Raw genomic sequence first — 26,379 nt, 5'->3', positions numbered from 1 at the left:
GTCTCTCCTCCAATCACTGACCACAGTCTGTCCTCCAATCACTGACCACAGTCTCTCCTCCAACCACTGACCACTGTCTCTCCTCCAATCACTGACCACTGTCTCTAATCCAATCAATGACCGCAGTCTCTCCTCCAAACACTGACCACAGTCTCTTCTCCAATTACTGACCCCAATCTCTCCTCCAATCACTGAGCACAGTCTCTCCTCCAATCACTTACCACAGTCTCTCCTCCAATCACTGAGCACAGTCTCTCCTCCAATCACTGATCACAGTCTCTCCTCCAATCACTGACCACAGTCTCTCCTCCAATCACTGACCACAGTCTCCTCCAATCACTGACCACGGTCTCTCCACCAATCACTGACCAGTGTCTCTCCTCCAATCAGTGACCACAGTCTCTCCTCCAATCACTGAACACAGTCTCCTCTAATCAATGACCACAGTCTCTCCTCCAATCACTGACCACAGTCTCCTCGAATCAATGACCACAGTCTCTCCTCCAATCACTGACCACAGTCTCTCCTCCAATCACTGACCACGGTCTCTCCTCCAATCACTGACCACAGTCTCTCCTCCAATCACTGACCACAGTCTCTCCTCCAAACACCGAGTACAGTCTCTCCTCCAATCATTGACCACAGTCTCCTCCAATCACTGACCACAGTCTATCCTCCAATCACTGACCACAGTCTCTCCTCCAATCACTTACCAGTCTCTCCTCCAATCACCGTCCACAGTCTCTCCTCCAATCACTGACCAGTCTCTCCTCCAATCACTGACCACAGTCTCTCCTCCAATCACTGACCGCAGTCTCTCCTCCAATCACTGACCCGAGTTTCTCCTCCAATCACTGACCACAGTCTCTCCTCCATTCACTGACCACTGTCTCTCCTCGAATCACTGATCACAGTCTCTCCTCCAATCACTGACCACAGTCTCACCTCCAATCACTGACGACAGTCTCTCCTACAATCACGGACCACAGTCTCCTCCAATCACTGACCTCAGTCTCTCCTCCAATCACTGATCACAGTCTCTCCTCCAATCACTGACCACAGTCTCTCCTCCAATCACTGACGACAGTCTCTCCTCCAATCACTGACGACAGTCTACTCCAATCACTGACCTCTGACTCTCCTCCAATCACTGACCTCAGTCTCTCCTCCAATCACTGACCACGGTCTCTCCTCCAATCACTGACCAGTGACTCTCCTCCAATCACTGACCTCAGTCTCTCCTCCAATCAATGACCACGGACTCTCCTCCAATCACTGACCACAGTCTCTCCTCCAATCACTGACCACGGTCTCTCCTCCAATCACTGCCCACAAACTTTCCTCCAATCACTGACCACAGTCTCTCCTCCAATCACTGACCACAGTCTCTCCTCCAATCATTGACGACAGACTCTCCTCCAATCACTGACCGCAGTCTCTCCTCCAATCACTGATCACAGTCTCTCCTCCAATCACTGATCAGAGTCTCTCCTCCAATCACTGACCACAGTCTTTCCTCCAATCACTGACGACAGTCTCTCCTCCAATCACTGACAACAGTCTCCTCCAATCACTGACCACAGACTCTCCTCCAATCACTGACCATAGTCTCTCCTCCAATCACTGACCACGGTCTCTCCTTCAATCACTGACCACAGTCTCTCCTCCAATCACTGACCACAGTCTCTCCTCCAATCACTGACCACGGTCGCTCCTCCAATCACTGCCCACAAACTTTCCTCCAATCACTGACCACAGTCTCTCCTCCAAACACTGACCACCGTCTCTCCTCCTTTCACTGACTACAGCCTCCTCCAATCACTGACGACAGACTCTCCTCCAATCACTGACCACAGTCTCTCTTCCAATCACTACCCACATACTCTCCTCCAATTACTGACCAGTTTCTCCTCCAATCACTGACCACAGTCTCTCCTCCAATCACTGACCACAGTCTCTCCTCCAATCACTGACCACAGTCTCTCCTCCAATCACTGACCACAGTCTCTCCTCCAATCACTGACCACAGTCTCTCCTCCAATCACTGACCGCAGGCTCTCCTCCAATCACTGACGACAGTCTCTCCTCCAACCACTGACCACAATCTCCTCCAATCACTGACCACTGACTCTCCACCAATCACTGACCTTAGTCTCTCCTCCAATCACTGACCACAGTCTCTCCTCCAATCACTGATCAGAGTCTCTCCTCCAATCACTGACCACAGTCTTTCCTCCAATCACTGACGACAGTCTCTCCTCCAATCACTGACAACAGTCTCCTCCAATCACTGACAACAGACTCTCCTCCAATCACTGACCATAGTCTCTCCTCCAATCACTGACCACGGTCTCTCTTTCAATCACTGACCACAGTCTCTCCTCCAATCACTGACCACAGTCTCTCCTCCAATCACTGACCACGGTCGCTCCTCCAATCACTGCCCACAAACTTTCCTCCAATCACTGACCACAGTCTCTCCTCCAAACACTGACCACCGTCTCTCCTCCTTTCACTGACTACAGCCTCCTCCAATCACTGACGACAGACTCTCCTCCAATCACTGACCACAGTCTCTCTTCCAATCACTACCCACATACTCTCCTCCAATTACTGACCAGTTTCTCCTCCAATCACTGACCACAGTCTCTCCTCCAATCACTGACCACAGTCTCTCCTCCAATCACTGACCACAGTCTCTCCTCCAATCACTGACCACAGTCTCTCCTCCAATCACTGACCACAGTCTCTGCTCCAATCACTGACCGCAGGCTCTCCTCCAATCACTGACGACAGTCTCTCCTCCAACCACTGACCACAATCTCCTCCAATCACTGACCACTGACTCTCCTCCAATCACTGACCTTAGTCTCTCCTCCAATCACTGACCACGGTCTCTCCTCCAATCACTGACCACAGTCTCCCCTCCAATCACTGACCAGTTTCTCCTCCAATCACTGACCACAGTCTCTCCTCCAATCAATGAACACAGTCTCTCCTCCAATCAATGACCACAGTCTCTTCGAATCAATGACCACAGTCTCTCCTCCAATCACTGACCACAGTCTCTCCTCCAATCACTGACCACGGTCTCTCCTCCAATCACTGACCACAGTCTCTCCTCCAATCACTGACCACAGTCTCTCCTCCAAACACCGAGCGCAGTCTCTCCTCCAATCACTGACCACAGTCTCTCCTCCAATCACTGACCACAGACTCTCCTCCAAACACCGAGCACCGTCTCTCCTCCAATCAGTGACAACAATCTCTCCTGCAATCAATGCCCACAAACACTCCTGCAATCACTGACCACAGTCTCTCCTCCAATCAATGACAACTGTCTCTCCTCCAATCACTGACCACAGTCTCTCCTCCAAACACCGAGCACAGTCTCTCCTCTAGTCACTGACCACGGTCTCTCCTCCAATCACTGACCACGGTCTCTCCTCCAATCAATGCCCACAAACACTCCTGCAATCACTGACCACAGTCTCTCCTCCAATCACTGACCACAGTCTGTCCTCCAATCACTGACCACAGTCTCTCCTCCAACCACTGACCACTGTCTCTCCTCCAATCACTGACCACTGTCTCTAATCCAATCAATGACCGCAGTCTCTCCTCCAAACACTGACCACAGTCTCTTCTCCAATCACTGACCCCAATCTCTCCTCCAATCACTGAGCACAGTCTCTCCTCCAATCACTTACCACAGTCTCTGCTCCAATCACTGAGCACAGTCTCTCCTCCAATCATTGATCACAGTCTCTCCTCCAATCACTGACCACAGTCTCTCCTCCAATCACTGACCACAGTCTCCTCCAATCACTGACCACAGACTATCCTCCAATTGCTGACCACAGTCTCCCCTCCAATCACTGACCACAGTCTCTCCTCCAATCACTGACCACGGTCTCTCCACCAATCACTGACCAGTGTCTCTCCTCCAATCACTGACCACAGTCTCTCCTCCAATCACTGAACACAGTCTCCTCTAATCAATGACCACAGTCTCTCCTCCAATCACTGACGACAGTCTCTCCTCCAATCACTGACCACGGTCTCTCCTCCAATCACTGACCACAGTCTCCTCCAATCACTGACCACAGTCTATCCTCCAATCACTGACCACAGTCTCTCCTCCAATCACTTGCCACGGTCTTTCCTCCAATCACTGCCAACAAACTTTCCTCCAATCACTGACCACAGACTCACCTCCAATCACTGACCCCAATCTCTCCTCCAATCACTTACCAGTCTCTCCTCCAATCAGTGTCCACAGTCTCTCCTCCAATCACTGACCAGTCTCTCCTCCAATCACTGACCACAGTCTCTCCTCCAATCACTGACCACAGTCTCTCCTCCAATCACTGACCGCAGGCTCTCCTCCAATCACTGACCCGAGTTTCTCCTTAAATCACTGACCACAGTCTCTCCTCCATTCACTGACCACTGTCTCTCCTCCAATCACTGATCACAGTCTCTCCTCCAATCACTGACCACAGTCTCCTCCAATCACTGACCACAGACTCTCCTCCAATCACTGACCACAGTCTCTCCTCCAATCACTGACCACGGTCTCTCCTCCAATCACTGACCACAATCTCTCCTCCAATCACTGACCACGGTCGCTCCTCCAATCACTGCCCACAAACTTTCCTCCAATCACTGAACACAGTCTCCTCTAATCAATGACCACAGTCTCTCCTCCAATCACTGACGACAGTCTCTCCTCCAATCACTGACCACGGTCTCTCCTCCAATCACTGACCACAGTCTCCTCCAATCACTGACCACAGTCTATCCTCCAATCACTGACCACAGTCTCTCCTCCAATCACTTGCCACGGTCTTTCCTCCAATCACTGCCAACAAACTTTCCTCCAATCACTGACCACAGACTCACCTCCAATCACTGACCCCAATCTCTCCTCCAATCACTTACCAGTCTCTCCTCCAATCAGTGTCCACAGTCTCTCCTCCAATCACTGACCAGTCTCTCCTCCAATCACTGACCACAGTCTCTCCTCCAATCACTGACCACAGTCTCTCCTCCAATCACTGACCGCAGGCTCTCCTCCAATCACTGACCCGAGTTTCTCCTTAAATCACTGACCACAGTCTCTCCTCCATTCACTGACCACTGTCTCTCCTCCAATCACTGATCACAGTCTCTCCTCCAATCACTGACCACAGTCTCCTCCAATCACTGACCACAGACTCTCCTCCAATCACTGACCACAGTCTCTCCTCCAATCACTGACCACGGTCTCTCCTCCAATCACTGACCACAATCTCTCCTCCAATCACTGACCACGGTCGCTCCTCCAATCACTGCCCACAAACTTTCCTCCAATCACTGACCACAGACTCTCCTCCAATCACTGATCACAGTCTCTCGTCCAATCACTGACCACAGTCTCTCCTCCAATCACTGACGAGAATCTCTCCTCCAATCACTGACCACAGTCTTCTCCAATCACTGATCACAGTCTCTCCTCCAATCACTGACCTCAGTCTCTCCTCCAATCACTGATCACAGTCTCTCCTCCAAACACTGACCACAGTCTCTCCTCCAATCACTGACTACAGTCTCCTCCAATCACTGACGACAGACTCTCCTCCAATCACTGAACACAGTCTCTCCTCCAATCACTGACCACAGTCTCTCCTCCAATCACTGACCGCAGGCTCTCCTCCAATCACTGACCGCAGGCTCTCCTCCAATCACTGACCCGAGTTTCTCCTCCAATCACTGACCACAGTCTCTCCTCCATTCACTGACCACTGTCTCTCCTCCAATCACTGATCACAGTCTCTCGTCCAATCACTGACCACAGTCTCTCCTCCAATCACTGACGAGAATCTCTCCTCCAATCACTGACCACAGTCTTCTCCAATCACTGATCACAGTCTCTCCTCCAATCACTGACCTCAGTCTCTCCTCCAATCACTGATCACAGTCTCTCCTCCAATCACTGACTACAGTCTCCTCCAATCACTGACGACAGACTCTCCTCCAATCACTGACCACAGTCTCTCTTCCAATCACTACCCACATACTCTCCTCCAATTACTGACCAGTGTCTCCTCCAATCACTGACCACAGTCTCTCCTCCAATCACTGACCACAGTCTCTCCTCCAATCACTGACTACAGTCTCTCCTCCAATCACTGACCACAGTCTCTCCTCCAATCACTGACCACAGTCTCTCCTCCAATCACTGACCGCAGGCTCTCCTCCAATCACTGACCCGAGTTTCTCCTCCAATCACTGACCACAGTCTCTCCTCCATTCACTGACCACTGTCTCTCCTCGAATCACTGATCACAGTCTCTCCTCCAATCACTGACCACAGTCTCTCCTCCAATCACTGACGAGAATCTCTCCTCCAATCACTGACCACAGTCTCCTCCAATCACTGATCACAGTCTCTCCTCCAATCACTGACCTCAGTCTCTCCTCCAATCACTGATCACAGTCTCTCCTCCAATCACTGACCACAGTCTCTCCTCCAATCACTGACGACAGTCTCTCCTCCAACCACTGACCACAGTCTCCTCCAATCACTGACCACTGACTCTCCTCCAATCACTGACCTCAATCTCTCCTCCAATCACTGACCACGGTCTCTCCTCCAATCACTGAACACAGTCTCTCCTCCCATCACTGACCACGGTCTCTCCTCCAATCACTGCCCACAAACTTTCCTCCAATCACTGACCACAGTCTCTCCTCCAATCACTGACCACAGTCTCTCCTTCAATCACTGACTACAGTCTCCTCCAATCATTGACGACAGGCTCTCCTCCAATCACTGACCACAGTCTCTCCTCCTGTCACTGACCACTGTCTCTCCTCCAATCACTGACCACAGTCTCTCCTCCAATCACTGATCACAGTCTCTCCTCCAATCACTGACCACAGTCTCTCCTCCAATCACTGACAACAGTCTCCTCCAATCATTGACCACAGACTCTCCTCCAATCACTGACCACAGTCTCTCCTCCAATCACTGACCACGGTCTCTCCTCCAATCACTGACCACAGTCTCTCCTCCAATCACTGACCACAGTCTCTCCTCCAATCGCTGACCACGGTCTCTCCTCCAATCACTGCCCACAAACTTTCCTCCAATCACTACCCACATACTCTGCTCCAATTACTGACCCGTTTCTCCTCCAATCACTGACCACAGTCTCTCCTCCAATCACTGACCACAGTCTCTCCTCCAATCACTGACCACAGTCTCTCCTCCAATCACTGATCACAGTCTCTCCTCCAATCACTGACCACAGTCTCCTCCAATCACTGACCACAGACTATCCTCCAATTGCTGACCACAGTCTCTCCTCCAATCACTTACCACGGTCTCTCCTCCAATCACTGCCCACAAACTTTCCTCCAATCACTGACCACAGTCTCTCCTCCAATCACTGACCACAGTCTCTCCTCCAATCACTGACTACAGTCTCCTCCAATCACTGACGACAGACTCTCCTCGAATCACTGACCACAGTCTCTCTTCCAGTCACTACCCTCAAACTCTCCTCCAATTACTGACCAGTGTCTCCTCCAATCACTGACCACAGTCTCTCCTCCAATCACTGACCACAGTCTCTCCTCCAATCACTGACCACAGTCTCTCCTCCAATCACTGACCACAGTCTCTTCTCCAATCACTGACCCCAATCTCTCCTCCAATCACTGAGCACAGTCTCTCCTCCAATCACTTACCACAGTCTCTCCTCCAATCACTGAGCACAGTCTCTCCTCCAATCACTGATCACAGTCTCTCCTCCAATCACTGACCACAGTCTCTCCTCCAATCACTGACCACAGTCTCCTCCAATCACTGACCACAGACTATCCTCCAATTGCTGACCACAGTCTCTCCTCCAATCACTTACCACGGTCTCTCCTCCAATTGCTGACCACAGTCTCTCCTCCAATCACTGACCACAGTCTCTCTTCCAATCACTACCCAACAAACTCTCCTCCAATCACTGACCAGTCTCTCCTCCAATCACTGACCACAGTCTCTCCTCCAATCACTGACCACGGTCTCTCCACCAATCACTGACCAGTGTCTCTCCTCCAATCACTGACCACAGCCTCTCCTCCAATCACTGACCACAGTCTCCTCTAATCAATGACCACAGTCTCTCCTCCAATCACTGACCACAGTCTCCTCGAATCAATGACCACAGTCTCTCCTCCAAACACTGAGCACAGTCTCTCCTCCAATCACTGACCACAGTCTCCTCCAATCACTGACCACCGACTATCCTCCAATCACTGACCACAGTCTCTCCTCCAATCACTTGCCACGGTCTCTCCTCCAATCACTGCCCACAAACTTTCCTCCAATCACTGACCACAGACTCTCCTCCAATCACTGACCCCAATCTCTCCTCCAATCACTGACCAGTCTCTCCTCCAATCACTGACCACAGTCTCTCCTCCAATCACTGACCAGTCTCTCCTCCAATCACTGACCACAGTCTCCTCCAATCACTGACCACAGACTATCCTCCAATCACTGACCACAGTCTCTCCTCCAATCACTGACCACAGTCTCTCCTCCAATCACTGACCATAGTCTTTCCTCCAATCACTGACCACAGTCTCTCCTCCAATCACTGACCACAGTCTCTCCTCCAATCACTGACCACAGTCTCCTCCAATTACTGACCACAGACTATCCTCCAATCACTGACCACAGTCTCTCCTCCAATCACTGACCACAGTCTCTCCTCCAATCACTGACCACAGTCTCTCCTCCAATCACTGAACACAGTCTCCTCCAATTACTGACCACAGACTATCCTTCAATCACTGACCACAGTCTCTCCTCCAATCACTGACCTCAGTCTCTCCTCCAATCACTGACCATAGCCTCTCCTCCAATCACTGACCACAGTCTCTCCTCCAATCAGAGTCAGCCTACAGTGGGGCGGGGCATTCGTGCGCGTCACCTCGTCTCCGGGCAACGCCTGTCAACAAATGCGGTTGTGGAACCAAAAAACTGCCCGAAAGAGACAGTCACCAGAGACACACACAGAGACACATAGACACACACACAGAGACACATAGACACACACACAGAGACACATAGACACACACACAGAGACACATAGACACACACACAGAGACACATAGACACACACACAGAGACACATTGACACACACACAGAGACACATTGACACACACACAGAGACACATAGACACACACACAGAGACACATAGACACACACACAGAGACACATAGACACACACACAGAGACACATAGACACACACACAGAGACACATAGACACACACACAGAGACACATAGACACACACAGAGACATAGACACACATACAGAGATACGTAGACAGACACAGAGACACATAGACACTCACATAGACACACACAGAGACACATAGACACACAGACACATAGACACACACAGAGACACATAGACACACAGACACATAGACACACACAGAGACACATAGACACACAGAGACACATAGACACACACAGAGACACATAGACACACACAGAGACACATAGACACACAGAGACACACACAGAGACACACAGACACACAGACACAGAGAAACACAGACAAAGAGAAACATAAAGACACAGAGAGACACATCAACACAGAGGCAGAGACACAGGATCAGCACAGAGACACAGAGAGGGGGTGAGAGAGAGCTGTGTGAGGGGAACATCAGGGGAAAGAAAGGCCAAGAGAGAGAGGGCTGTGGGGGGGGGGGGGGGAGTGAGAGAGTCGGGAGGGGCTGAGGGGCTGTGGGATGGCATCCTTCAGATCAGCTTCTTCATAGCTTCAGAGCCGAGACTAAACCCGCGCCGCCCGGACCAGCACAGACAGGCGAGTGACATCCACATCTGACACCCAGAGCGGGGCTGTGGGGGGGGGGGGCTGTGGGAGAGGGGAATGTGGTGGGTGGGGGAGGCTATGGGGGGAGTGGGGCTGTAGGGGAGGGGCTGTGGGGGTGGGTAGGCTGTGGGGGTGGGTTGGGGAGGGTGGGCTGTGGGGAGGGAAGCTGTAGGGATGGGGCTGGGGGGAGGCTGTGGGGAGCGAGGCTGTGGGGTGGGTTGGGGAGGGTGGGCTGTGGGGAGCGAAGCTGTAGGGATGGGGGCTGAGGGGAGGCTGTGGGGAGCGAGGCTGTGGGGGTGGGTTGGGGAGGGGGGGCTGTGGGGGGAGCAGCACACAGGCAGGCGAGTGACATTCCCATCTTAATAGAACGTGTTTACTTTCAATCGGGAGTGGGGGGGAGATGCCCCGGAACAGTGGGGAGTGGAGGGGGAGATGCCCCGGGACAGTGGGGAGAGGGGGGGAGATGCCCCGGGACAGTGGTGAGTGGGGGGGAGAGATGTCCCGGGACAGTGGGGAGGGGGGAAGATGCCCTGGGACAGTGGGGAGCGGGGTGGAGATGCCCCGGGACAGTGGGGAGGGGGGGAGATGCCCCGGGATAGTGGGAAGTGGGGGGGTGAGATGCCCCGGGACAGTGGGGAGTGGGGGGAGATGCCCCGGGACAGTGGGGAGTGGGGGGAGATGCCCCGGGACAGTGGGGAGGGGGCGAGATGCCCCGGGACAGTGGGGGGGGGAGATGCCCGGGACAGTGGGGAGTGGGGGGGGAGATGCCTCGGGACAGTGGGAGTGGGGGGGAGATGCCCCGGGACAGTGAGGAGTGGGGGGGGGATGCCCCGGGACAGTGGGGAGTGGGGGGGAGATGCCCCGGGACAGTGGGGAGTGGGGGGAGATGCCCCGGGATAGTGGGGAGTGGGGGGTGAGATGCCCCGGGACAGTGGGGAGTGGGGGGAGATGCCCCGGGACAGTGGGGAGTGGGGGGAGATGCCCCGGGACAGTGGGGAGGGGGGCGAGATGCCCCGGGACAGTGGGGAGGGGGGGGGGAGATGCCCCGGGACAGTGGGGAGTGGGGGGGAGATGCCTCGGGACAGTGGGAGTGGGGGGAGATGCCCGGGACAGTGGGGAGTGGGGGGGAGATGCCCCGGGACAGTGGGGAGGGGGGGGGGGGAGATGCCCCGGCACAGTGGGGAGTGGGGGGGAGATGCCTCGGGACAGTGGGGAGTGGGGGGGGAGATGCCCCGGGACAGTGGGGAGTGGGGGGGAGATGCCCCGGGACAGTGGGGAGGGGGGGGGAGATGCCCGGGACAGTGAGGAGTGGGGGGGGATGCCCCGGGACAGTGGGGAGTGGGGGGGGAGATGCCCCGGGACAGTGGGGGGTGGGAGATGCCCCGGGACAGTGGGGAGGGGGGGGGAATATGCCCCGGGACAGTGGGGAGGGGAGGGGAGATGCTCCGGGACAGTGGGGAGGGGGGGCTCACAGCCTCACTGAGATCATTGGCCACAGATGGTGCGCTCCATCAGATGGACCCACACTGACCGCTGATTGACCGCTGGCCGGGGAAGCCCCTGTCCCTCGGCGTAGGATCCAGACAGACCGATATCACAGAGCATTGACCCGATCCCCAAATTCCTTCAGCAAACTCATCCCCCTGGAGCAGCTCGGCCCTCATGGATCCGGTGTCTAAGCTGGCACTCCTGTCCTGTGCTATCCTGTGCTGTGCTGTACTGGGCTATCCTTTACTGTCCTGGACTATCCTTTACTGTCCTGGGCTATCCTGTCCTGTGCTATCCTGTCCTGTGCTGTACTGGGCTATCCTTTGCTGTCCTGTGCTATCCTGTACTGTACTGGGCTATCCTTTACTGTCCTGGGCTATCCTTTATTGTCCTGTACTGGGCTATCCTTTACTGCCCTGTGCTATTCTGTCCTGTACTGGGCTATCCTTTACTGTCCTGTACTGGGCTATCCCTCACTGTCCTGTACTGGGCTATCCTTTACTGTCCTGTGCGATCATTTACTGCCCTGTGCTATCCTGTCCTGTACTGGACTATACTTTACTGTCCTGTGCTGGGCTATCCTGTGCTGTGCTGGGCTATCCTTTACTGTCCATGCTGGGCTATCCTGTCCTGTGCTGGGCTATCCTGTACTGGGGCGTCCTGTACTGTGCTGGGCTATCCTGTACTGTGCTGGGCTATCCTGTGCTGTGCTATCCTGTACTGTGCTATCCTGTACTGTACTGTGCTATCCTGTGCTGGGCTATCCTGTGCTGTGCTGGGCTATCCTCTACTGTCCTGTGCTGGGCTATCCTTTACTGTCTTGTGCTGGGCTATCCTGTGCTGGGCTATCCTGCTCTGTGCTGGGCTATCCTGTGGTGTGCTGAGCTATCCTGTCCTTTGTTGGGCTATCCTGCGCTGGGCTATCCTGTACTGTGCTGTGCTATCCTGTGCTGGGCTATCCTGTGCTGTACTGGGCTATCATGTGCTCTGCTATTCTGTGCTGTGCTGAGCTATCCTGTGCTGGGCTATCCTGTACTGGGGTGTCCTGTACTGTGCTATCCTGTACTGTGCTGGGCTCTCCTGTACTGTGCTATCCTGTACTGTCCTGTGCTGGGCTATCCTGGCCTGTGGTGGGCTATCCTGTGCTCTGCTATTCTGTGCTGTGCTGCTATCCTGTGCTGTACTGGACTATCCTGTGCTGTGCTATCCTGTACTGTGCTGTGTTGGGTACAGGTGTGACAAGTGCTGTCCTTTGTCTGAGACAACAAGTTGTCTTTATCCTGCGTCTTTTATGTCAGGAGAGGGAGGGGCAGAGGTGGGAGAAAGCTGAACCTACACTTTCCAGTAAAATTGTGTGAAGTGCTTAGAGACATCTCAATGACGTGGTAAGGCTCAAAATCAAATGACAGATTTGTATTATAATGTGATTTTATGAAAGGATTGTAGGTGGGACGCATGGAAACACAGTTTGGTTTGGCTAATCTTAAATGTGGTGATGGGTTTCCGCAAATCTCAGACACCCGGCTGACCAAAAAACAATTATAATGTTTATTGTATATTTCCTCACCAATGGGCTGTAGTAATCTTCTATTCCTCTCTCAGGGTTCTGGCAGCCGTGAATGGCCAGTTGGGAAATGGCGCCTCTGGAAATGAGCCCTTACCCTCCGTTTGATCCCTTGTCACCATACTGCAAAAGCAAGAACTCATCTAAACTCCCACCAATAAGTCAGGGTGGACACCACACTCAGTTGGCCAAGTCCCAGTCCAAACTGCAGCTGCTTCAACATGAGTTTCAGCAGAAGCTGGAGAGAGAGAAACAGTCCAAGCTGATGGCAATATACAAACAGCAATACCAGGACGCTCTGTACAGGCTCCGAACCACCTTCAGCCAATCTGTGGTGAGGAGAGAGATTCCTCACCGATCACCTGGGATAAAAGACCACTTGTCTTCTGGGTCCCCAACCTGCCAGCGTCTGGCCTGTGAGGAGCCCGATTCAGGGTGGACACAAGTGGCAATTGGCCCCCAAGGCAAGCGGAGCGCGGGTGTTGACCGGGCCTGTCCCCTCAGGCCCATCGAGAGGAAAACATCCAGCTTAAGTAACATCTCCAACCTGGAAGCTGAATTCTCAGAATTGAAATGTTTTAGAACTTTGGATCCAACTATGTGGCCAAATGCTCCATTCAGACCATCGCCACCCAGAGAGCCTTGTAACTACAGCAGGGGCCACTCCAGGAGCAGGGACAGGTACCTCAGAACCTCAGAAAATTCACAATCCCAACTTTATATGAGCCATAATAGTCAGCACAAGAGGTCCCCTGGCAAGAAGGGGGAGGAGGAGCACTGGGCTGAGGACCTCCAAGAGCAGGAAGACAACTATTCAGATCATTTTGAACAAGAGATTTCTAAGAAGGAAAGTTTTATTCAGGGAAGACTGAGGAAAATAGAAGAAGAGCTGAGGCAACTTCAAATAGAACAGGACCGAGCAGAGGAGCAAGAAATGGAGGAACGAGAGATGAGAAGGAGGGGGGAACGAGAGATAAGAAGAGAGGAACGAGAGATGAGGAAAGATCGAGAGATGAGAGAAAAAGAGGAACGAGAGATAAGGAGAGAAGAACGGGAAATGAGAAGAGAGGAACGGGAGATGAGAGGAAGGGAAGATCATGAAATGAGAGGAAGGGAGGAAAAGGTGAGGAGAGAAAGTGAGGAAAAAGAGAGAAGAGAAATGGAGCGTGAAGACAGGAGAGAAAGAGAGAAAGCAAGACTGGCAGAAATGGAAAGAGAAGAGAAACACAGGCAGAGAGAAAGACTAAAAAGGGACAGTGGCCGAATAGACAGGTACAGAGAAGGGCACGGCAGCAGCGGGAAAGCAAACAGAGACCGCTGCAGGGAGGCGGAATCTGAGGATGAGAATTCCGATGTTTATGCCTCAGAAGAATACAGCGATCACTCCAATCCATTCGCAGATTATAAAGGCGTCACAAGCCAAGTAAAGAGCAGCAAAGTTAAACGCTCGGCCCAGCGAGAAAGCACGGATTGCGAGAATTCCCCCCGGGACGAGCAGGCAGAGAGTGGGCAGGTAGATGATCGTTACTCTCCCAATCCCAAGGCAAAGTGCTCCTACTGCGGCCGTAGGTTTGTGCTGGACAGAGTGGACACCCACGTGGAGATATGCAAGAAGGTTTACAAGCACAAGCGCAAAGTTTATGATTCAGCAAAAAAAAGGGCCCAAGGAACTGACATGGAGAACTACCAGAGCAACAGGAAGAGAGTGGCCACACCGGTAGGTACCCCAGACACTTGTCCTGCTCAGCCCCTCCCTCCCTCCCTCCCACTTCTAACCTCCAACCCAGCCGCTAGACACAGGGTCTGCCTTGGTGGGGGGGGGGGGGGGGGTGGGGTGGGGGGAGAAGGGTGTCATAGGAAGAGGAGGCCATTCAGCCCCTCGAGCCTGTTCCACCATTCTATAAGATCATGGCTGATCTGTACTTCAACTCCAATTACCCGCCTTTACCCCATATCCCCTGATGTCCTGACCTAACAAATGTCTGTCCACCTCACATTGAAAATGTGACTGGATCCGGCCATAATCCACAGCTTTTTGGGGGAGGGAGAGAGTTCCAAATTTCCACTCCCCTTTGGATGAAAAACTGCCCGATTTCACTCCCTAAATAGCCCGGCTCTAATGTTAAGGTGATGCCATTGTTTATGGCCTTTGGAAGGGAGGGCCCCCTGGAAGCTGTAAGAGACACACATCCCAAGATGATTGAGGTTGATCCCACTTATTTTCGTTTCCTTCAGCACTGGGTCACCGGGAAGCGATAAGAGCCGGAGCCCGTGGTCCTCCCCTAAACAGCTGTGAACCCACCACATCAACATGACATTACACTGATGGAAGTTACAGCTCAGGAGGCCACTCTCAACCTTTCTTGTGCTCCCCCTCCCTCCTCCCCTAAACTGGAGCACTCCACTCGGGTCCTCTTCCCATGCTCTTTCCCATCTTCTTTGTATTGGTGCTGACATTCATGTTTAAAAATCTTTAAGACTCTGTCTGGTTTGGATACTTTTAAACACGGTGATGGGTCTGTCTGTCTGACCGTATCACCAATAAAATACTTCAATTGTGGTCTGACCAGTGCAGTATCATGTTTGACATGACTGGCATCTCCCTACCTCTCCGACCTCCTCACTCCCCAATCCTCTGCTCGACTGGCACCGGCTCCTACTCGTCCCTCACACCCTCTGCCCAACCATCGGAGGTCATGCCTTCAGCCATTACACCCCAAAACTCTAGAAGACTCTCCCTCAATCCCTCCACCTTGCCCCCTCTCTCCCCTTTTTCACATCCCACCTGAAAACCTTCCTGTTCGACCATGCTTATGGCCTCCTCCCCCCTCCTCGGAGTCAGGCTCTGCCACTGTTAAGCGCTCTGAGACGCTACCCTTGTGTAGGGCGCTACACGCAGGGTTGTTGTTGACAAGTGTGGAATGAAAAAAAATGACACTGATGTGTGTAATTGGCTGCCGGGTTAAGGTCCATAAAACCCACAGCCACTCACTTTACAGTATATTCTGTAAGCACTTTGTGAAGTCTCAACCATGTGACAAGCCCTATATCAAATGCAAGGATTATTGTAGGATTATTAAGCAGCAATTGAAGTAAGATGGGGGTGAATGTGGGCAATGTAGTGGAGGGGCGGAGGTAACTCTTGTCAGGTCCTGATGTAAGGTAGGAACGATAACTGGGAATCAAAACTGACACCAAGTTTCCGTACAGGTTAATTTCAGAATCACAGGTGTCTATGTTCAGTTGTAGAAAGTTGGTTCTTATTCAGGCCTTGATGCCAGATAAGCAGGCAGTCAGACAAGCAGGCAGAACATGTCAGGACTGATGTCGCTACGAGGAGGAAAATAGATTTAGGCATCATCAGCATCTATGTGGAAGCTGTTCCCATGTGATTAGGGAATATGGGGATAATGCGGGTAGGTGGAGTTAGAATAGATCAGCCATGATCTTATTGAATGGCGGGCAGGCTCGAAGGGCCGAATGACCTACTCCTGCTCCTAATTCTTATGTTCTTATGTCTGTGGTTGGCATCACCAAGAGGGAGCGTTAAATGAGGGAAGGAAGGGGTGAGAATACAGGTTTGCAGGACACCACAGTGACCTTGTGGGAAGGGTTGGGAGGACAACAGTTGGGAGTCAAACAAGACTCAAACTGTAATTAGTTGTTAAATTGTGTGCTATTTCCTCTGTTAGTGGAATCAGTGAGCAGTGCTGGTAGCCCAGTGTTTTGGGGCTCCTTGTTTACAGAAGGAGACAATATTACAATAGAACACCTGACACCAAATACTACAGATAATAATCCTTACATTTGATATAATAATAATAGTAATAATCCTTGCATTTGATATAGCGCTTTTCACGTCGGGAGGACGTCCCAAAGCGCTTCACAGAACACACTGTAAAGTGAATTGACTGTATATTTGTGGGCGAACGCGGCAGCCAATTGCGCACAGCAATGTCCCACAAACAGTCGTAGATTGAAAATGACCAATTTATTATTGTTTTTGGTTTTGGAGGGATTATTATTAGGCTCTGTGTGGAGTAAGGAAACTTGCCCAAGGTTTGGCCCTGACCCCCCGGGGATTGAACTCAGGTCTCTCGCTTGCAAAGCGAGTGCTCTAACCACTGAGCTACAGGACTCCTTATCACATCTTTGAGGTGTCTCAAAGTGCTTAATGATCATGGTGCATGTCTTACCAGTGACTTCCCACCACTACCCACCTCCGAGTGTTGTGTAGAGATTCTGACCAAGGCTTCTCTCTCTTCCCCTCGGACTTGTCATCTCTACAGAAGAAAAATTGGAAGCAGAAGCACGATGCCTTTCTCCGCATGCTGCGGGCAGCACAGCAGATCGAGCTGCAGATCTTCCGGGGCACGAAGCAGAGTGACCTGCCCCCCCCACTGCCTGCCGAGAACCCGGACTATGTGCCGTGTCCTCACTGCAAACGGCGCTTCAAAGCTGAGGCTGCCGAGCGGCACATCCCAACCTGCAAAAAGCTGAGGAACCGGCCGCCCCCCCTGCGGAGGTGAGGAGCTGAGCAGATGTCACGGTGGCAGTAACGGATCCCGGCCCGAGAGCTAGAGACACCAGATCCCAGCTTTTATTGGGCTCTTTTTCTTACAGAAATAAATCATTATTAAACTGCAACGTCTCAAGAGTAGCGATTCCACTGAACTGCACGTACCATACACTGATCTAATAGAATGGTGGAACAGGCTCGAGGGCTTTTCTTGGTCATAGGACCAGGGTTAGGCCATTCTGCCCAGACATCCTCCTCCCCACCATCAGCCCACACTGTTCCGTCTGCTCACCCCACCCTCTCTGATATTGCCACACATTAAACCTGGAAACACCATAGCTTCGATGTTTTTTATTTTGATTACATCATTTTACATCATTAATATAATGTCAAAGACATCTAAAGACTGAGTAAATGCTCAGGCTGTTATACTGTAGTGTTAAGTTCAGATGTAGTGTTGGATTGGCACAAGAAAGGAAAGGCACAAGAGACAGTCTGGGCACAGATACTGTGTGCACACAGCAGGCAGCAACCCCCAGTCATGCCACATCACACAAGTCACCGGCTCCCAATCACCCCCACCCTAGCCACTCCCTCCACCCACCCACCCCAGCCACTCCATCGCCAAGGGAAACACCGCAATGGCTGCTGTCTATTTTCTGCGGCTTTTTGCCCACGAAATATGCAGTCAATTCACCTTACAGTATATACAAAACACTGCAGATGCTGGAAATCTGAAACAAACACAGAAGTCGCTGAGAACACTCAGCAGGTCAGGCAGCATCTATGGAGAAAAGAAAGGGAGACAATGTTTCGGGTCCACAACCTTTGGTTCGTTGACTCACTTTCCTTTCTCCATAGATGTTGCCTGACCTGCTGAGTGTTCCCAGCAACTTCTGTTGTTGTTTTCACTTTACAGTATATCCTGTGAAGCGCTTTAAGAAGAGATAAAGGCACTAGAGCAAATGCAAGGATTATTATTAAAATTAAATCCTGACAGCAGCAGGTACAGAATATCCACACGATGATTCCCAGTCGCTTCCCACTCACTCCCGTTTGTACACAATCCCAATGGTGAACCCCCCTTTGGGAAGAATTCCTGGTTCCAAAGTAACACTTAAAATTCCTGATCCTAACGTTTTCTGAACTTCCCTCTCAAACCATTCACTGACCCCATCTGCCCGTCAGCTAACAGTACAGCCTGGTATAAACCCTGCCACTCCAGGGAGAGAGCGGAATTCAACACACAACATATGTCCATTGTAGCCCCTCCTCTGCCCCCCCACCCATCACTCAGCTGGCACAGGCCTGCCCCCTCCCCCTCAATCCCTCCCCTCCCCACCAATATTGGTGGCCATGCATTCAGCCTTCAGTCACTGCGCTTCTAACCTCTGGCTCTCCCCGCCTCAATCACCTCCACTTTACCTTTAAATCCCACCTACAACCTATTTCTTTGACCACGTCACCTCTCTCTCCCACTGGCTGCAGCCATTACCTGTGACCTGTGGCTTTCTCATGGACAGTAAGCTTCTCTGCCATTGCCAGCTCCCCTCAGTGCCCAGCACATCCTCAGGACCATTCCCGTGGTGGTGGTGTTATTGGGCTGTGCTGAGGGAGCGGTGCAGGGCCTCCACACTACTCGATCTGACACGAATTGGATCCCAGAACTGAAGCTGCCGTGGGATTCGGAAGTGTCCTGCCCTCTGACTCTGGGCTAGCGTCCAATGATATGGATTCCGGGCTGGATATGTTTAGGCAAGACTCCAGGCTGGGAACCCCAGAATCCGGGTTGGGAACCCCAGACTCCAGGATGGAAACGCCAGGCTCCGGGCTGGGAACGCCAGGCTCCGGACTGGGAATGCAAGGCTCTGGACTGGGAACGCCAGGCTCCGGGCTGGGAACGCTGTTACACTGGGCAGTCCTGCTCCTGTCACATTCCGATGATTGCTGCTTTAATGCTCCCACAGAGAGCCAGAGTCTGCGGATCTCATCCCCCTGTAACACATCGGGTTAACAGCAAACCCCATCTCAACTTGGTATCAATTGCAGTCAGGCCACCCCGCAGCACTTACTGCATGTCTGGCCCGGCCCGGCCCGGCCTGACCCAACCCTGCCCAACCCAACCCAGCCCGGCCAAACCCAACCCAGCCCGGCCAAACCCAACCCAGCCCGGCCAAACCCAACCCAGCCCGGCCAAACCCAACCCAGCCCGGCCAAACCCAACCCAGCCCGGCCAAACCCAACCCAGCCCGGCCAAACCCAACCCAGCCCGGCCAAACCCAACCCAGCCCGGCCAAACCCAACCCAGCCCGGCCAAACCCAACCCAGCCCGGCCAAACCCAACCCAGCCCGATCAAACCCAACCCAGCCTGGCCAAACTCAACTCAGCCCGGCCAAACCCAACCCAGCCCGGCCCAACCCAAGTCAACCCAGCCCAACCCAAGTCAACCCAGCCCGGCCCAACCCAACTCAACCCAGCCCGGCCCAGTCCAGCTCAATCCAGTCCGGCCTGGGCCAGTCCAGCCCAAACCAGCTTAACTCAATCAAGCACGCCCCAACACAGCTCAGCCAATCCCTGCCCGGCCCAGTCCAGCCCGGCCCAGCCCAACCCTGCCCAGCCCAGCTCAACCCAACCCAGTTCAGTCCAGTCCGGCTCAACCCAGCCCGGCCCATCAGGAACCCAGCCTGGCCCAACCCTGCCACCCCACCCCCAACCAAGCTTAACCCAGCCCGGCCCAACAGGAATCCAGCCTGTCCCGGCCCAACCCTGCCACTTCACCGCCAACCAAGCTTCATCCAGCCCAGCCTGGCCCAGTCCAGCCCAACCCAACACAACCCAACCCAGCCCGGCCCAACCCAGCTCAGCCTAATCTTGCCTGGCTCAGCCTAACCCTGCCCGGCCCAGCTCAACCCAGCCCAGCTCAACCCAGCCCAGTCCAACCCAGCTCAGCCCAACCCAGCTCAGCCCAACTTGGAACAACCCGGCTCAGCTCAACCAAGATCAGCCCAACCCAAACCATACGAACCCAGCCTGGCCTTATCCAACTCAGCCCAACCCAGCCCGGCCCAGCCTAGCACAGCCCCCACACCACCGCGCCAACCCAGCTCAGCCCAACCCAGCTCGGCCCAACCCAGCTCGGCCCAACCCAGCTCGGCCCAACCCAGCTCGGCCCAACCCAGCTCGGCCCAACCCAGCTCAGCCCAACCCAGCCCAGCCTAGCACAGCCCCCGTACCTCCCCGCCAACCCAACTCAGCCCAATCCAGCCCAGCACAGCCCCCATACCTCCCCGCCAACCCAGCTCAGCCCCCATACCTCCCCGCCAACCCAGGTCAGCCCAACCCTGCTCAGCCTGGCTCAGCCCATCCCAGCCCGGCCCAACCCACCCAAGCCCAGGCCGGCCTAGCCCAGCCAAGCACGGCTCAGCCAAGTACAGCCCAGCCCTGCGCCCCCCACCTTCCTACACACACGCACACACAGCACTCCCCAGTGACCCCCCACCCCACGGATAGCACGCCAACATGCACAGCCCCCACACCTCCCTTCCATATATAACCCCCCGCATCACTAACCTGTGAGATTCGCTTTAATTCACAGCTGAGCCGCTGGTTCTCCTCGTGGAGCCGCTGCTGTTGTGTCACACACTGAGCCACCACCACCTGCAGCTCCTGTACCTGCTCCAACAGTGTCCCACATACACAGCCCGGCCCCACCACCACCGTTTCACCGGCACACCTCGCCTGGGAGGAGAAAATGGGGGTAGAGTGTGAGCGGAGGGAACAGGCAAAAGGAGAGAGAGTGCATGGGCAAAGAGGTAGTTGTTAGTGTTGGTGTGTGGACAGCACAGCCCCAGGCCCTCCAACACAGCACAGCACAGGACAGCCCCAGTCCCCCAGCACAGGACAGCCCCAGTCCCCCAGCACAGGACAGCCCCCAGTCCTCCAGCACAGCCAGTCCACAGCACAGCCCCCACCACAGCACAGCCTACAGCACAGCCTTCAGCACAGCACAGCCCCCAGCACAGCACAGCCTCCAGCACAGCACAGCCTCCAGCACAGCACAGCCTCCAGCACAGCACAGCCTCCAGCACAGCACAGCCTCCAGCACAGCACAGCCTCCAGCACAGCACAGCCTCCAGCACAGCCTTCAGCACAGCATAGCCCCCAGTCCTCCAGCACAGCCCCCAATCCCCAGCACAGCACAGCCCCCAGCACAGCACAGCCTTCAGCACAGCACAGCCCCCAATCCCCAGCACAGCACAGCCCCCAGCACAGCACAGCCTTCAGCACAGCACAGCCCCCAATCTCTCAGCACAGCTCCCAGCACAGCACAGCCTCCAGCACAGCACAGCCCCCAGCACAGCACAGCCCCCAGCACAGCACAGCCTCCAGCACAGCACAGCCTCCAGCACAGCACAGCCCCCAGCACAGCACAGCCTCCAGCACAGCACAGCCTCCAGCACAGCACAGCCCCCAGCACAGCACAGCCCCCAGCACAGCACAGCCTCCAGCACAGCACAGCCCCCAGCACAGCACAGCCCCCAATCCCTTAGCACAGCCCCCAGCACAGCACAGCCTCCAGCACAGCACAGCCCCCAGCACAGCACAGCCTTCAGCACAGCACAGCCCCCAGCACAGCACAGCCTTCAGCACAGCCCAGCCCCCAGCCCAGCCCCAGCCCCCCAAGCACAGTACAGCCCTCAGAAAAACGCTGGTCTCCAGCACAGCAATCCCCCAGTCCCCACAGCACAGCTCCCAGCACAGCACAACCCCCAGCCCAGCCCTGGCCCCCAGCACAGCTCAACCCCCAGCCCAGCACAACACAGCCCTCAGCTCAGCTCCCAGCACAGCCCCCAGCACAACACAGCCCCCAGCCCAGCTCCCAGCACAGCCCTGACCCCCAGCACAACACAGCCCCCAGCCCAGCTCCCAGCACAGCCCTGACCCCCAGCACAACACAGCCCCCAGCCCAGCTCCCAGCACAGCCCTGACCCCCAGCACAACACAGCCCCCAGCCCAGCTCCCAGCGCAGCCCTGACCCCCAGCACAACACAGCCCCCAGCCCAGCTCCCAGCGCAGCCCTGGCCCCCAGCCCAGCACAGCCCCCAGTACAACACAGCCCCCAGCCCAGCACAGCCCCCAGTACAACACAGCCCCCAGCCCAGCACAGCCCCCAGTACAACACAGCCCCCAGCACAGCCCCCAGCCCAGCACAGCCCCCAGCCAGCCCTGGCCCCCAGCACAGCTCAAACCCCAGCACAGCACAACACAGCCCCCAGCCCAGCTGCCAGCACAGCCCTGACCCCCAGCACAACAAAGCCCCCAGCCCAGCTCCCAGCGCAGCCCTGGCCCCCAGCCCAGCACAGCCCCCAGCACAACACAGCCCCCAGCACAGCCCCCAGCCCAGCACAGCCCCCAGCACCCCCAGCACAGACAGACCCCAGTACAGTAAGTACAGCCCCCAGCCCGGCCCCAGTCCCTCAACACAGTACCGCCCCCAGCCCAGCCAGCACAACACAACCCCCAGTACAGCACAGCTCCCAGCCCCCAGTTCTCCAGCACAGCACCCAGCCTTCAGCACAGCAAAGCCCCCAGCCTCCAGCACAGCGCAGCCCCCAGCACGGCACAGCCCCCAGCACGGCGCAGCCCCCAGCCCCCAGCACGGCACAGCCTCCAGCACGGCGCAGCCCCCAGCCTCCAGCACAGCGCAGCCCCCAGCACGGCGCAGCCCCCAGCACGGCGCAGCCCCCAGCACGGCGCAGCCCCAGCACGGCGCAGCCCCCAGCACGGCGCAGCCCCCAGCACGGCGCAGCCCCCAGCACGGCGCAGCCCCCAGCACGGCGCAGCCCCCAGCACGGCGCAGCCCCCAGCACGGCGCAGCCCCCAGCACGGCGCAGCCCCAGCACGGCGCAGACCCCAGCACGGCGCAGACCCCAGCACGGCGCAGCCCCCAGCACGGCACAGCCCCCAGCACGGCACAGCCCCCAGCACGGCACAGCCCCCAGCATGGCACAGCCCCCAGCACGGCACAGCCTCCAGCACGGCACAGCCCCAGGCACAGAACAGTCCCCAGCCCAGCACAGCACAACTCCCAGCCCAGCGCAGCCCCCAGCCCAGCGCAGCCCCCAGCCCAGCGCAGCCCCCAGCCCAGCGCAGCCCCCAGCATAGCACAGCCGCCAGCACAGCCCTGGCCCCCAGCCCAGCGCAGCCCCCAGCCCAGCGCAGCCCCCAGCCCAGCGCAGCCCCAATCCCTTAGCACAGCCCCCAGCACAGCATAGCCTTCAGCACAGTACAGCCTTCAGCCCAGCGCAGCCCCCAGCACAGCCCTGGCCTCCAGCTCAGCACAGCTCCCAATCCAGCGCAGCCCCCAGCCCAGCACAGCCCCCAGCATAGCGCAGCCCCCAGCACAGCCCTGGCCTCCAGCCCAGCGCAGCCCCCAGCCCAGCGCAGCCCCCAGCCCAGCGCAGCCCCCAGCCCAGCGCAGCCCCCAGCCCAGCGCAGCCCCCAGCCCAGCGCAGCCCCCAGCCCAGCGCAGCCCCCAGCCCAGCGCAGCCCCCAGCTCAGCACAGCTCCCAATCCAGCGCAGCCCCCAGCCCAGCGCAGCCCCCAGCCCAGCGCAGCCCCCAGCCCAGCGCAGCCCCCAGCCCAGCGCAGCTCCCAACCCAGCGCAGCCCCCAGCCCAGCGCAGCCCCCAGCAAAGCACAGCCGCCAGCACAGTCCTGGCCTCCAGCCCAGCACAGCTCCCAACCCAGCAGAGCTCCCAGCCCAGGACAGCCCCCTCACCCCCTGCGGTGACTTCCTTACCCCAGAGCCTGGCTGGGTGTCTGCCCCTGGAGTGGTGGTGGTTTTCAGTTCCGGCAGTTTGTGGTACGGCAGCGTCTCTTTCCCGGCGATCAGCGGCAACTTAGCCACATCCCCAGGAGAGTCTGGGATCGGGATAAACTCTGCATTTTCCAGTTCCTAACAATTAAACACACAGAATCAGATCTCAGTCTTAATCTGCTGCCCACCTGTACATCCCACCCCCACTGTAACCCCCCACAGTAACCCCCCACTGTATCTCCCCCACTGCAACCTCCACCCAGTGTCACCCCCCATTGTCAGCCCCCATTGTCAATGCCCCACACTGTCACCCCCCACCCACTGTAACCCTCCACTGTCACCCACCCACTGTAACCCCCCCTGTATCTCCCCCAGTCACCCCACCACTGTAACACCCTCCAATGTAACCCCCCCTTGTCAACCCCACTGTAACCCCTGCCACTGTCAGCCCCCTGCTGTCACCGACCCACTGTAACCCCCACCCTGTATCTCCCCCAGTCACCCCACCACTGTAACACCCTCCAATGTAACCCCCCCTTGTCAACCCCACTGTAACCCCTGCCACTGTCAGCCCCCTGCTGTCACCCCCCCACTGTAACCCCCCCCCACTGTCCCCACCACTGTCACCCCCCCACTGTCCCCACCACATCCACACTCACACGTACACACATATTCACACACACAAACCCTTTCGCTGGCGTATACTTACCCACACACACGAGGCTGCTGTACATAACCACAACCATACTCACAATCACACACACGCACACACAGACGAGGATGGCGTACATACACATACTCACACACACAAGCCTGGTATACACACACGCACAAGGCTGGCATACATACACACACTCACACTTGCACACTCACACTTGCACTCTCAAACACACACATTCGCCATTGGTGGGGCTAGTTACCCTGAGCAGCCAGTCAGGACAGGAGCTGTCCGGGGAGCCACTGGATGACTTGATCATGGGGTTAAACACTCCGATCCCCCGTTTGTCCTCCGCTGTTTTCTTCATCCCGTTCTGTCCGTCCTCATCCTCCCCGAGCTCTACCTCAGCCGGAGAGCCCGGTGTACCTGTGGGACGTCAGACAGGTACACACAGAGGTACACACATACAAGTACATCCACAGATACACACGCGCACACATACAAATACACGCACACAGGTACACACACAGGTACACACATGGGTGTGTACAGGTTACAAGTATACACACAGGTAGCCACACAGGTACACACACAGACAGGTACACACATAGGCAGGTACGCAGCTTAATCTCCTTGTGGGGAGGAGGTAAGTGGGGTGTCCTCCTGGCTGGCTCATTGGCAGGACCTGGAAGGGCAGACCAGTTACTGTGGGCAGGGAGTCATCCCATTCAACTCCAGCAACCCAAAGCCCAAATGGGGAGAGTGGTACTAGCTGGACAAGCAGTGGGAAAGCTTGTCAGACAGTGATATCAATGGTAAGTTACAGTTTTAGCTGGTTAGACTCCAGCTGTTACCTCAACATGCACACTGGGGTTCCCAAGCCTTGGCTATTGCCAATCTGCGCCTAATACTTTCTGGAACTAGGTCAGCAGGATGTGTCCCTCCAGGGAGAGAGAGAGAACTCATTCCATTCCAACAATAGATCTCTGGGATTTCCATGCATGGAAATCTCAGTTTGGAGACTCTTATGCATGGTGTGGGCACTGTATGTGGCTTTCCGGGTGTGTCAGACGCCGGGCTGTCCAAAAAAAAGTACACATACAGGCAGCTATACAGATACACACATACACCGACACACATAGACAGACACAGATCGACACTCACAGGCAGACAAACAGGGAGTCACACTCACTGGCGCCGATAGACAAGCTGCTGCTGTTGGATCGAATTGTTTTCGACGAATAAACAATTTCTGAAATAAAAAGAAAATCAGGTTCTGGAGATTGTGTAAGTGAGAGAAGCTCGGTGTGGCTCTGTCAAGATGTGTGTGTGTATGTGTGTGTGTGTTGTCTCTGTCAGTATATCTGTGTCTCAGATCTCCTCTCCCTTTGGCTCTCCACCCACAGCGATTCATCAAGTTGTTGAATGATCATCTC

The 26,379-nt window shown here is 55.4% G+C and overlaps 2 protein-coding genes across 2 annotated transcripts; one reads left to right on the top strand and one right to left on the bottom strand.

Moving 5' to 3' along the window:
• The first annotated feature begins 12,958 nt into the window (after positions 1-12,958).
• LOC103190879 (zinc finger C2HC domain-containing protein 1C-like) lies at positions 12,959-17,962 on the top strand. Its single transcript, XM_042346268.1, has 2 exons — positions 12,959-14,663; positions 17,236-17,962. Exons 1-2 carry the CDS (start codon positions 13,017-13,019, stop codon positions 17,473-17,475), a joined length of 1,887 nt encoding a protein of 628 aa, XP_042202202.1. The 5' UTR covers positions 12,959-13,016; the 3' UTR covers positions 17,476-17,962.
• Positions 17,963-18,622: 660 nt separating this feature from the next.
• On the bottom strand, positions 18,623-26,195 carry LOC103190878 (serine/threonine-protein kinase Nek9; the record flags this gene model as incomplete). The annotated part of the gene is given in 5 exon segments (XM_042346267.1): positions 18,623-19,460; positions 21,037-21,204; positions 24,268-24,423; positions 25,206-25,369; positions 26,136-26,195. Coding segments are annotated over 5 exon segments (908 nt in total), but the record flags the coding sequence as incomplete, so codon positions are not given.
• Between the last annotated feature and the right edge of the window lie 184 nt (positions 26,196-26,379).

This window comes from Callorhinchus milii, unplaced genomic scaffold (genome assembly GCF_018977255.1).
Source record: "Callorhinchus milii isolate IMCB2004 unplaced genomic scaffold, IMCB_Cmil_1.0 Scaffold515, whole genome shotgun sequence".
Taxonomy (NCBI): Eukaryota; Metazoa; Chordata; class Chondrichthyes; order Chimaeriformes; family Callorhinchidae; genus Callorhinchus; species Callorhinchus milii.
The sequence above is the reverse complement of the archived record's forward strand: the minus strand, read 5'-3'. Positions and strand labels throughout refer to the sequence as shown.

Coding starts and splice junctions, on each gene's coding strand:
- LOC103190879 (XM_042346268.1), top strand. CDS start 13,017: ATGGCGCCTCTGGAAATGAGCCCTTACCCTCCGTTTGATCCCTTGTCA. Junction 14,664..17,235: donor GGAAGAGAGTGGCCACACCG/GTAGGTACCCCA, acceptor TCATCTCTACAG/AAGAAAAATTGGAAGCAGAA.